At 48.6% G+C, this 12968-nt stretch overlaps 1 protein-coding gene across 1 annotated transcript in view; it reads right to left on the bottom strand.

Moving 5' to 3' along the window:
• RABL6 (RAB, member RAS oncogene family like 6) overlaps positions 1 to 12968 on the bottom strand; it is a 37777-nt gene that overhangs the window by 13646 nt on the left and 11163 nt on the right. Inside the window, exons 3-7 of the mRNA XM_083631709.1 lie at positions 11768 to 11815; positions 11614 to 11669; positions 11435 to 11526; positions 9218 to 9358; positions 2381 to 2486 (exon numbers count right to left, since the gene is read on the bottom strand). Of these exons, the coding sequence (XP_083487835.1) occupies positions 2381 to 2486; positions 9218 to 9358; positions 11435 to 11526; positions 11614 to 11669; positions 11768 to 11815 (443 nt within the window). The remainder of the gene's footprint in view (positions 1 to 2380; positions 2487 to 9217; positions 9359 to 11434; positions 11527 to 11613; positions 11670 to 11767; positions 11816 to 12968) is intronic.

Genomic DNA, 12968 nt, shown 5'->3' with positions numbered 1-12968 from the left:
GAAATATGGGAAAGGAGTGAAAAAAAGATGAATGAATGCATGAAAGATGAAAAAAGGAGTGAAAAAAGATGAATGAATGCGTGAAAGATGGGAAAGGAGTGAAAAAAGATGAATGAAGGCATGAAAGATGGGAAAGGAGTGAAAAAAAGATGAATGAATGCATGAAAGATGGGAAAGGAGTGAAAAAAGATGAATGAATGCGTGAAAGATGGGAGTGAAAAAAGATGAATGAATGCATGAAAGATGGGAGTGAAAAAAGATGAATGAATGCATGAAATATAGGAGTGAAAAAAGATGAATGAATGCATGAAAGATGGGAAAGGAATGAAAAAAGATGAATGAATGCATAAAATATGGGAAAGGAGTGAAAAAAGATGAATGAATGCATGGAAGACGGGAAAGGAGTGCAAAAAGATGAATGAATGCATGAAAGATGGGAAAGGAATGAAAAAAAGATGAATGAATGCATAAAATATGGGAAAGGAGTGAAAAAAGATGAATGAATGCATGGAAGACGGGAAAGGAGTGCAAAAAGATGAATGAATGCATGAAAGATGGGAAAGGAGTGAAAAAAGATGAATGAATGCATGAAAGATGAAAAAGGAGTGAAAAAAGATGAACGAATGCATGAAAGATGGGAAAGGAATGAAAAAAAGATGAATGAATGCATGAAAGATGGGAGTGAAAAAAGATGAATGAATGCATGAAAGATGGGAGTGAAAAAAGATGAACAAATGCATGAAAGATGGGAAAGGAGTGAAAAAAAGATGAATGAATGCATGGAATATGGGAAAGGAGTGAAAAAAGATGAATGAATGCATGAAAGATGGGAAAGGAGTGAAAAAAAGATGAATGAATGCATGAAAGATGGGAGTGAAAAAAGATGAATGAATGCATGAAATATGGGAAAGGAGTGAAAAAAAGATGAATGAATGCATGAAAGATGGGAGTGAAAAAAGATGAATGAATGCATGAAAGATGGGAAAGGAGTGAAAAAAAGATGAATGAATGCATGGAATATGGGAAAGGAGTGAAAAAAGATGAATGAATGCATGGAAGATGGGAAAGGAGTGCAAAAAGATGAATGAATGCATGAAAGATGGGAGTGAAAAAAGATGAATGAATGCATGAAATATGGGAAAGGAGTGAAAAAAAGATGAATGAATGCATGAAAGATGGGAGTGAAAAAAGATGAATGAATGCATGAAAGATGGGAAAGGAGTGAAAAAAAGATGAATGAATGCATGGAATATGGGAAAGGAGTGAAAAAAGATGAATGAATGCATGAAAGATGGGAAAGGAGTGAAAAAAAGATGAATGAATGCATGAAATATGGGAGTGAAAAAAGATGAATGAATGCATGGAAGATGGGAAAGGAGTGCAAAAAGATGAATGAATGCATGAAAGATGGGAGTGAAAAAAGATGAATGAATGCATGAAATATGGGAAAGGAGTGAAAAAAAGATGAATGCATGCATGAAAGATGGGAGTGAAAAAAGATGAATGAATGCATGAAAGATGGGAGTGAAAAAAGATGAATGAATGCATGAAAGATGGGAGTGAAAAAAGTTGAATGAATGCATGAAATATGGGAGTGAAAAAAAATGAATGAAGGCATGAAATATGGGAGTGAAAAAAGATGAATGCATGCATGAAAGATGGGAGTGAAAAAAGTTGAATGAATGCATGAATGATGGGAGTGAAAAAAGATAAATGAATTAATCCTTGAAAGATGGGAGTGAAAAAAGATGAATGAATGCATGAAATATGGGAGTGAAAAAAGATGAATGAATGCATGAAATATGGAAAAGGAGTGAAAAAAGATGAATGAATGCATGAAATATGGGAAAGGAGTGAAAAAAATGAATGAAGGCATGCAAGATGGGAAAGGAATGAAAAAAAGATGAATGAATGCATGAAATATGGGAAAGGAGTGAAAAAAGATGAATGAATGCATGAAAGATGGGAGTGAAAAATGATGTATGAATGCATGAAAGATGGGAAAGGAATGAAAAAAGATGAATGAATGCGTGAAAGATGGGAAAGAAATGAAAAAAGATGAATGAAGGCATGAAAGATGGGAAAGGAGTGAAAAAAGATGAATGAATGCATGGAATATGGGAGTGAAAAAAGATGAATGAATGCATGAAAGATGGGAGTGAAAAAAGATGAATGAATGCATGGAAGATGGGAAAGGAGTGAAAAAAGATGAATGAATGCATGAAAGATGGGAGTGAAAAAAGATGAATGAATGCAAGAAAGATGGGAAAGGAGTGATAGCGGATTATGCGGGAAATGCAAAGAAATCTGAATGGGCGGATTGGGCTCCGAGGGTCATCCAGCCTGACCCCGACTCGATGGGAGGATTCGCACTCCTTACCTGCAGCTGCAAGAAGGGGATGTTGAAGAACTTGTGGAGGTACTTGAGGCCGAAGCTGTTCTTCATGGAGGACTCGGCGTAGCGGACGTAGGAGGCGCCGGGCGGCCTGGAGAAAGAGGAAATCCACAGCTTGAGGAGCTAGCTTTCTCGGTGCGGGGAGCTCATCGATTGCCATGAAAAACGGTTCGAGGAGCTACGTTTCTCCAAGCAGGGAGTTCACTCAATGCAAGGCAAAGCAATGGGAAATGACTTGAGGAGCTAGCTTTCTCGGTGCGGGGAGCTCATCGATTGCCAGGAAAAAAGTTTGAGGAGCTATGTTTCTCCAAGCAGGGAGATCATGCAATGCAATGCAAAGCATTGAGGAGCTAGCTTTCTCGGTGCGGGCAGCTCATCGACTGCCAAGAAAAAACGGTTCGAGGAGCTACGTTTCTCCAAGCAGGGAGTTCACTCAATGCAAGGCAAAGCAATGAGAGATAACGTGAGGAGCTAGCTTTCTCGGCGCGCGGAGCTCATCGATTCCCAGGAAAAAACGGTTCGAGGAGCTGCGTTTCTCCAAGCAGGGAGTTCACTCAATGCAAGGCAAAGCAATGAGAAATGACTTGAGGAGCTAGCTTTCTCGGTGCGGGGAGTTCGGTCAATGCAATGCTTGAGGAGCTAGCTTTCTTACAGCAGGGATCTCCTGTCATGCACTTAAAAAAAACTGCTTGAGGAGCTAGATTTCTCGGTGCAGGGAGCTCATGCCACACAATAAAAAAACACTGTGAGGAGCTAAGTTTCTTAGAGCATGGAGCTCCTGCCTCATACCATGCAATGCAATACAGCTTGAGGAGCTAGCTTTCTTGGCGCGGGGAGCTTCTGCCACAAAACTAAAAACAGCTTGAGTAGCTAGCTTTCTCAGAGCGGGGAATTCATGCAATGCAGTGCAATACAGCGTCAGGAGCTAGATTTCTTAGAGCGGGGAGCTCCTGAAACGCAATTAAAAACACCTTGAGGAGCTAGCTTTCTCAGAGCGGGGAGTTTGCTTAATACAATGCAATAAGATATAGCTTGAGGAGCTAGATTTCTCAGAGCGGGGAGTTCATTGAATGCCATTCAATGCAATGCAGTTCAGCTGCAGGTCTAGCTGAAACACAATAAAAACACATTGAGGAACTAGATTTCTCAGAGCAGGGAGATCATGCAACGCACACAAAAAAACAGCTGGAGGAGCTAGGTTTCTCGGAGCAGGGAGATCATGCCACACAATAGAAAAAACACCTTGAGGAGCTATGTTTCTCAGTGCAGGGAGATCATGCAATGCCCTAAAAAACACCTTCAGAAGCTACGTTTCTCAGAACAGGGCGCTAGAAAACAGCTTGAGCAGCTAGCTTTCTCAGAGCGGGGAGCTCCTGCCTCCTACAATTCAATACAATAAAAAATAGCTTGAGAAACTAGATTTCTCAGTGCAGGGACTTCATGCAATACAAAACACCGCTTGAGGAGCTAGCTTTCTCAGAGCGGGGAGCTCCTGCCTCCTCAATGCTTGAGGAGCTAGCTTTCTCGGTGCGGGGAGCTCATCGACTGCCAGGGGAAAAAACGGTTCGAGGAGCTACGTTTCTCAAAGCAGGGAGTTCACTCAATGCAATGCAAAGCATTGAGGAGCTAGCTTTCTCGATGCGGGGAGCTCATCGATTGCCAGGAAAAACAGTTCGAGGAGCTACGTTTCTCCAAGCAGGGAGTTCATTCAATGCAAGGCAAAGCAAGGAGAAATAGCTTGAGGTGCTAGCTTTCTCGGTGCGGGGAGTTCGGTCAATGCAATGCTTGAGGAGCTAGCTTTCTTACAGCAGGGATCTCCTGTCATGCACTTAAAAAAACTGCTTGAGGAGCTAGATTTCTCGGTGCAGGGAGCTCATGCCACACAATAAAAAAACACTGTGAGGAGCTAAGTTTCTTAGAGCATGGAGCTCCTGCCTCATACCATGCAATGCAATACAGCTTGAGGAGCTAGCTTTCTTGGCGCGGGGAGCTTCTGCCACACAACTAAAAACAGCTTGAGTAGCTAGCTTTCTCAGAGCGGGGAATTCATGCAATGCAGTGCAATACAGCGTCAGGAGCTAGATTTCTTAGAGCGGGGAGCTCCTGAAACGCAATTAAAAACACCTTGAGGAGCTAGCTTTCTCAGAGCGGGGAGTTTGCTTAATACAATGCAATAAGATATAGCTTGAGGAGCTAGATTTCTCAGAGCAGGGAGTTCATTGAATGCCATTCAATGCAATGCAATTTAGCTTCAGGTCTAGCTGAAACACAATAAAAGCACATTGAGGAACTAGATTTCTCAGAGCAGGGTGTTCATGCAATGAAATAAAATATAGCTTGAGCAGCTAGCTTTCTCAGCGCAGGGAGGTCATGCAACGCACATACAAAAAACAGCTTGAGGAGCTAGGTTTCTTGGAGCAGGGAGCTCATACCACACAATAGAAAAAACACCTTGAGGAGCTATGTTTCTCAGAGCAGGGGGATCATGCAATGCACTAAAAAACACCTTCAGAAGCTACGTTTCTCAGAACAGGGCGCTCCCACAATGCACTAAAAAACAGCTTGAGCAGCTAGCTTTCTCAGAGCGGGGAGCTCCTGCCTCCTACAATTAAATACAATACAATACAATATAGCTTGAGAAACTAGATTTCTCAGAGCGGGGAGCTCATGCAATTCAATGCAATGGAATAAAACACAGCTTGAGGAGCTAGCTTTCTCGGTGCGGGGAGCTCCCGCCTCATACAATACAATACAGCTTGAGAAACTAGATTTCTCAGAGCGGGGACTTCACTCAATGCAATGCAAAACACCGCTTGAGGAGCTAGCTTTCTCGGTGCGGTGATTTCATTCAATGCAATGCAATGTAATAAAACACAGATTGAGGAGCTAGATTTCTCAGAGCAGGGAGCTCATGCCACACAATAGAAAAAACACCTTGAGGAGCTATGTTTCTCAGTGCAGGGCGCTACTACAATGCACTAAAAAACAGCTTGAGCAGCTAGCTTTCTCAGAGCGGGGAGCTCCTGCCTCATACAATACAATAGAATACAATAAAAAATAGCTTGAGAAACTCGATTTCTCAGAGCGGGGAGCTCATGCAATTCAATGCAATGGAATAAAACACAGCTTGAGGAGCTAGAGAAAATACAGCTTGAGAAACTAGATTTCTCAGTGCAGGGACTTCATTCAATGCAATGCAAAACACCGCTTGAGGAGCTGGCTTTCTCGGTGCGGGGAGCTCCTGCCTCATACAATACAATACAATGCAATACAATAGGGCTTGAGAAACTAGATTTCTCAGTGCAGGGACCTCACTCGACGCAATGCAAAATGCAGCTTGAGGAGCTAGCTTTCTCGGTGCGGGGAGCTCCTGCCTCAATACAATACAATGCAGCTTGAGAAACTAGATTTCTCAGTGCAGGGACTTCATGCAATGCAAAACACCGCTTGAGCAGCTAGCTTTCTCAGAGCGGGGATTTCATTCAATCCAATGCAATGCAATAAAACCCAGCTTGAGGAACTAGATTTCTCAGAGCGGGGATTTCATTCAATGCAATAAAAAATACCTTGAGAAACTAGATTTCTCAGTGCAGGGACTTCATTCAATGCAATAAAAAATACCTTGAGAAACTAGATTTCTCAGAGCGGGGATTTCATTCAATCCAATGCAATGGAATAAAACACAGCTTGAGGAGCTGGCTTTCTCGGTGCGGGGAGCTCCTCCCTAATGCAATACAATAAAAAACACTTTGAAGAACTAGATTTCTCAGAGCGGGGAGCTCATGCAATGCAATAAAAAGCAGCTTGAGGAGCTAGCTTTCTCGGTGCGGGGAGCTCCTGCCTCATACAATACAATACAGCTTGAGAAACTAGATTTCTCAGTGCAGGGACTTCACTCAATGCAATGCAAAACACCGCTTGAGGAGCTAGCTTTCTCAGAGCGGGGAGTTCATGCAATTCAATGCAATGTAAGAAAACACAGCTTGAGGAGCTAGCTTTCTCAGAGCGGGGATTTCATTCAATCCAATGCAATGCAATAAAAAGCAGCTTGAGGAACTAGATTTCTCCCTGCGGGGAGCTCCTGCCTCATACAATACAATACAATACAGCTTGAGAAACTAGATTTCTCAGTGCAGGGACTTCACTCAACGCAATGCAATAAAACGCAGCTTGAGGAGCTGGCTTTCTCGGTGCGGGGAGCTCCTGCCTCAATACAATACAATATAGCTTGAAAAACTAGATTTCTCAGTGTGGGGAGCTCCTGCTTCCTTCAATACAATACAATACAGCTTGAGAAACTAGATTTCTCAGTGCAGGGACTTCACTCAACGCAAGGCAAAACGCCGCTTGAGGAGCTAGCTTTCTCGGTGCGGGGAGCTCCTGCCTCATACAATACAATACAATGCAATGCAATACAATACAGCTTGAGAAACTAGATTTCTCAGTGCAGGGACTTCACTCAATGCAATGCAAAACGCAGCTTGAGGAGCTAGCTTTCACAGAGCGGGGAGCTCCTGCCTCCTAGAATACAATTCAATACAATACAATAAAAAACAGCTTGAGAAACTAGCTTTCTCAGAGCGGGGATTTCATTCAATCCAATGCAATGTAATAAAATGCAGCTTGAGGAGCTAGCTTTCTCGGTGCGGGGAGCTCCTGCCTCATACAATACAATACAATACAGCTTGAGAAACTAGATTTCTCAGTGCAGGGATTTCATTCAATCCAATGCAATGCAAAACAGCTTGAGGAGCTGGCTTTCTCAGAGCGGGGAGTTCCTCCCTTATACAATGCAATGCAATAAAAAACACCTTGAGGAACTAGATTTCTCAGAGCAGGGATTTCATTCAATGCAATGTAATAAAACACAGCTTGAGGAGCTAGCTTTCTCAGAGTGGGGAGCTCCTCCCTCATATAATACAATACAATACAATATGGCTTGAGAAACTAGATTTCTCAGTGCAGGGACTTCACTCAACGCAATGCAAAACAGCTTGAGGAGCTAGCTTTCTCGGTGCGGGGAGTTCGTTCAATGCAATGCAATTCAATCAAAACCAGCTGGAGGAGCTAGCTTTCTCAGAGCGGGGAGCTCCTCCCTCATAGAATACAATACAATATAGCTTGAGAAACTAGATTTCTCAGTGCAGGGATTTCATTCAGTCCAATGCAATGGAATAAAACGCAGCTTGAGGAGCTAGCTTTCTCGGTGCGGGGAGCTCCTGCGTCCTATAATACAATACAATACAATACAATAAAAAAAACACCTTGAGCTCCTGCCTCAATACAATACAATATAGCTTGAGAAACTAGATTTCTCAGTGCAGGGACTGAGATTTTTTCAATGCAATGTAATAAAACACAGCTTGAGGAGCTGGATTTCTCAGAGCAGGGAGCTCCTGCCTCCTATAATACAATACAATACAGCTTGAGAAACTAGATTTCTCAGAGCGGGGATTTCATTCAATGCAATGCAATGGAATAAAACACAGCTTGAGGAGCTAGCTTTCTCAGAGCGGGGAGCTCCTCCCTAATACAATACAATGCAATAAAAAGCAGCTTGAGGAACTAGATTTCTCAGTGCAGGGACTTCATTCAATGCAATAAAAAATAGCTTGAGAAACTAGATTTCTCAGTGCAGGGACTTCACTCAACTGCAAAACACAGCTTGAGGAGCCAGCTTTCTCAGAGCGGGGATTTCATTCAACCCAATGCAATGGAAGAAAGCACAGCTTGAGGAGCTAGCTTTCTCGGTGCGGGGAGCTCCTGCCTCATACAATACAATACAGCTTGAGAAACTAGATTTCTCAGTGCAGGGACTTCACTCAACGCAATGCAAAACACAGCTTGAGGAGCTAGCTTTCTCAGAGCAGGGTGCTCCTGCGTCCTGTAATACAATACAATAAAAAACACCTTGAAAAACTAGCTTTCTCTGCGCAGGGATTTCATTCAATCCAATGCAATGGAATAAAGCGCAGCTTGAGGAGCTAGCTTTCTCGGTGCGGGGAGCTCCTGCCTCATACAATACAATACAATCCAATATAGCTTGAGAAACTAGATTTCTCAGTGCGGGGAGCTCCTGCTTCCTACAATACAATACAATACAATACAATACAATACAATACAGCTTGAGAAACTAGATTTCTCAGTGCGGGGAGCTCCTGCCTCATACAATGCAATACAATACAATACAATGCAATGCAATACATTGCAATACAATACAATATAGCTTGAGAAACTAGATTTCTCAGTGCGGGGAGCTCCTGCTTCCTTCAATACAATACAATACAATGCAATGCAATGCAATGCAATGCAATACAATACAATACGGCTTGAGAAACTAGATTTCTCAGTGCAGGGACTTCACTCAATGCAATGCAAAACGCAGCTTGAGGAGCTAGCTTTCTCGGTGCGGGGAGCTCCTGCCTCCTACAATACAATGCAATGCAATGCAATGCAATGCAATGCAATGCAATACAATACAGCTTGAGGAACTAGATTTCTCAGAGCGGGGATTTCATTCAATGCAATGCAATACAATACAATGCAATGCAATACAAAACACCTTGAGCGGGGATTTCATTCAATGCAATGCAATGCAATGCAATGCAATGCAATGCAATAAAAGACACCTTGAAGAACTAGATTTCTCAGAGCGGGGAGCTCATGCAATGCAATACAATGCAATACAATACAATGCAATGCAATGCAATACAAAACACCTTGAGGAGCTAGATTTCTCAGAGCGGGGATTTCATTCAACCCAATGCAATAAAACGCGGCTTGAGGAGCTGGCTTTCTCCCCGCGGGGCTCGCCCCCCTCACCTGTCGATCTTGCGGATCAGGTCGCGCACGTCGTCGGGCAGGATGACCCGGTGCTCGCCCATGTCTCGGTGGTTGCCCAGGACGCAGACGGGCACGTGGTTGGGGACCTTGGGCAGCTCGCGCAGGACGTAGTTGAAGGTCCTGCGGGGGGGACGCGGGGGGTCAGGGTTGCGGGTTCAAGGGGCCGCCCTGGAGTGCGGTTGAAGGTTTGAGGGGTGGGTCATTGTCCTGGGTTCGAGAGGCCACATGAGGGTGCAGGGTTGCGGGTTCGAGGGTCCGCCCTGGAGTGCGGGGTTCAGGGTTCGAGGGGCCATCCTGGGGTTTGGGGTTCGAAGGGCCAACCTGAGTTGCGGGTTCGAGGGGCCGCCTTGCTGTGGGGTTACGGGTTCGAGGGGCCGTCTTCCTGTGGGGTTGCGGGTTCAAGGGGCCGCCCTGGAGTGCGGTTGAAGGTTTGAGTGGCCGCCCTAGGTTGGGACTGGGTGTTCGAGAGGCCCTGGGTTCGAGAGCCCACATTAGGGTGCAGGGTTGCGGGTTCGAGGGGCCGCCCTGGGGTGAGTCATTGTCCTGGGTTCGAGGGGCCACATGAGGGTGCAGGGTTGCGGGTTCGAGGGGCCGCCCTGGCTTGGGGGTTCGAGGGGCCGCCCTGGAGTGCGGGGTTCAGGGTTCGAGGGGCCATCCTGGGGTTTGGGGTTCGAAGGGCCAACCTGAGTTGCGGGTTCGAGGGGCCGCCTTGCTGTGGGGTTGCGGGTTCGAGGGGCCGCCCTGTAGTGCGGTTGAAGGTTTGAGGGGCCACCCTAGGGTGGGGCTGGGTGTTCGAGGAGCCGCCCTGGGTTCGAGAGGCCACATTAGGGTGCAGGGTTGCGGGTTCGAGGGGCGGCCCTGGAGTGCGGGGTTCAGGGTTCGAAGGGCCATCCTGGGGTTTGAGGTTCGAAGGGCCAACCTGGGTTGCGGGTTCAAGAGGCCCCCCTGGGGTGAGTCATTGTCTCGGGTTCGAGGGGCTGCCCTGGGTTCCGGGTTCAAGGGGCCGCCCTGGAGTGCGGTTGAAGGTTTGAGGGGCCGCCCTAAGGTGGGGCTGGGTGTTCGAGGGGCTGCCCTGGGGTGGGTCATTGTCCTGGGTTCGAGAGGCCACCTTAGGGTGCAGGGTTGCGGGTTCGAGGGGCCGCCCTGGAGTGCGGGGTTCGAGGGGCCGTCCTGGAGTGCTGGGTTCAGGGTTCGAGGGGCCATCCTGGGGTTTGGGGTTCGAGGGGCCATCCTGGGGTTTGGGGTTCGAAGGGCCAACCTGGGTTGCGGGTTCAAGAGGCCCCCCTGGGGTGGGTCATTGTCTTGGGTTCGAGGGGCCGCCCTGGGGTTGGGGGTTCGAGGGGCCGCCTTGAGGTGGGTCATTGTCCTGGCTTCGAGGGGCCGCCCTGGGTTCCGGGTTCCAACTGCCACCTTGGGGTTGGATACTGTCTCGGGTTCGAGGGGCCGTCTTGCTGTGGGGTTGCGGGTTCAAGGGGCCGCCCTGGAGTGCGGTTGAAGGTTTGAGGGGCCGCCCTAAGGTGGGGCTGGGTGTTCGAGGGGCTGCCCTGGGGTGGGTCATTGTCCTGGGTTCGAGAGGCCACATTAGGGTGCAGGGTTGCGGGTTCGAGGGGCCGCCCTGGAGTGCGGGGTTCAGGGTTCGGGGGGCCATCCTGGGGTTTGGGGTTCAAAGGGCCAACCTGGGTTGCGGGTTCAAGGGGCCACTCTGGGGTGCAGGATTGCGGCTTTGAGGGGCCGCCCAGGGTTCCGGGTTCGAGGGGCCACCCTGGGGTGCGGTGTTGGGGGTTCGAGGGGCCGCCCTGGGCTGGGGTTCTGGGTTCGAGGGTCCGCCTTGCTGTGGGGTTGTGGGTTCGAGGGGCCGCCCTGGAGTGCGGTTGAAGGTTCGAGGGGCCGCCCTGGGTTGGGGGTTCGAGGGGCCAACCTGGGTTGCGGGTTCAAGATGCCACCTTGGGGTTGGGTTTTGCCTCGGGTTCAAGGGGCCGCCCCGGGGTGGGTCCTTGTCCTGGGTTCGAGAGGGTGCAGGGTTGCGGGTTCGAGGGGCCGCCCTGGAGCGCGGGCTTCGGGGTTCGAAGGGCCAACCTGGCTTGCGGGTTCAAGAGGCCCCCCTGGGGTGGGTCATTGCCTCGGGTTCGAGGAGCCACCCTGGGGTTGGGGGTTCGAGGGGCAGCCCTGGGTTCCGGGTTCGAGGGGCCGCCTCACCACTGCTTGGTGATGTCAAACATCATGACCACGCCGTTGCAGTTCTTGTAGACGTCCAGGAACTCGGCGTCCAGGGCCAGGGCCGCCTCGGCCTCGGGTTCGAGAGAGAAAAGAGAGACTTAGCGGGGGCTGCGGGGTCTCGAAGGAGGGGGAAAGGGGGACTCGAACCCGGGGCTCACCTCCTGGGAGGGGTCGTTCTCCAGCTTCAAGCCGTCGCCTCGCCTCTTGCACTTGCCTGCGGCGCCAAAGGGAGAGTTAAAAATGGCGGCCCCAAAGCGGGGTCAGTTTGGATGACCTCCCGGGGTCCCGACCCGAAAAGAGGAAGGGGCTCACCTTTGTCGACCACGTCCCAGACTTCCACTTTGACGATGTCGTCGGTCGCTAGGGAAAGGGGGGGAGGAAAGGGGAAGCGGAATGGGTAACGCTCTGCTTCCTGTCTCCGCCTGCATCCTCCTCCTCCTTGGGTACCTTCTACTTCCTCCTTCCTCCTTCCTCTGCCTCCTTGAGTACCTTCTACTTCCTCCTTCCTCCTGCCTCCTTCCTCCTCCTTGAAGGATCCTTCTACTTCCTACTTCCTCCTTCCTCCTGCCCCCTTCCTCCTCCTCCTCCTTGGGTACCACTCCTACTCCTTGAAGCATCCTTCCTCTTCCTCCTTGTGTACCTTCTACTTCCTGCTTCCTCCTGCCTCCTTCCTCCTCCTCGGGTACCTTCTACTTCCTCCTTCCTCTTCCTCCTTGAGTACCTTCTACTTCCTGTCTCCTCCTGCATCCTTCCTATTCCTCCTTGGGTACCTTCTACTTCCTCCTTCCTCCTCCTCCTTCCAGCATCCTTCTACTTCCTCTCCTCCTGCCTACTTCCTCCTCCTCTTCCTCCTTGGGTACCTTTTACTTCCTGTCTCCTCCAGCCTCCTTCCTCCTTCCAGCATCCTTCTACTTCCTCCTTCCTCCTCCTCCTCCTCCTTGGGTACCTTCTACTTCCTGTCTCCTCCTGCCTCCTTCCTCCTCCTCCTTCCAGCATCCTTCTACTTCCTCCTTCCTCCTGCATCCTTCCTCTTCCTCCTTGGGTACCTTCTACTTCCTGTCTCCTCCTTCCTCCTCCTCCTTCCAGCATCCTTCTACTTCCTGCCTCCTCCTGCATCCTTCCTCCTTGTGTACCTTCTACTTCCTCCTTCCTCCTTCCTCTTCCTCCTCGGGTACCTTCTACTTCCTCCTTCCTCTTCTTGGGTACCTTCTACTTCCTCCTTCCTCTTCCTCCTTCCAGCATCCTTCTACTTCCTATCCCCTCCTCCCTCCTTCCTCCTCCTCCAAGTATCCTTCTACTTCCTCCTTCCTCTTCCTCCTTCCAGCATCCTTCTCCTTCCTACTTCCTCCTGCCTCCTTCCTCCTCCTCCTTGGATACGAATATTTCCAACAAGGCTACGATTTAGCTTTGCCGTTCTTACGTGTTTCTGTTCACAACGTGGTGAAAACCAATTTTAAAAAAGTTTTTTTGGGGGGGGGAGGAAGCGGGATTCGAACCCGGACCCGGCTCCCCC

Source organism: Podarcis filfolensis (genome assembly GCF_964270895.1).
Source record: "Podarcis filfolensis genome assembly, contig: HAP1_SCAFFOLD_89, whole genome shotgun sequence".
Classification (NCBI taxonomy): Eukaryota; Metazoa; Chordata; class Lepidosauria; order Squamata; family Lacertidae; genus Podarcis; species Podarcis filfolensis.
Note: the sequence above shows the minus strand (reverse complement) of the source record. Positions and strands in the feature narration are given on the sequence as shown.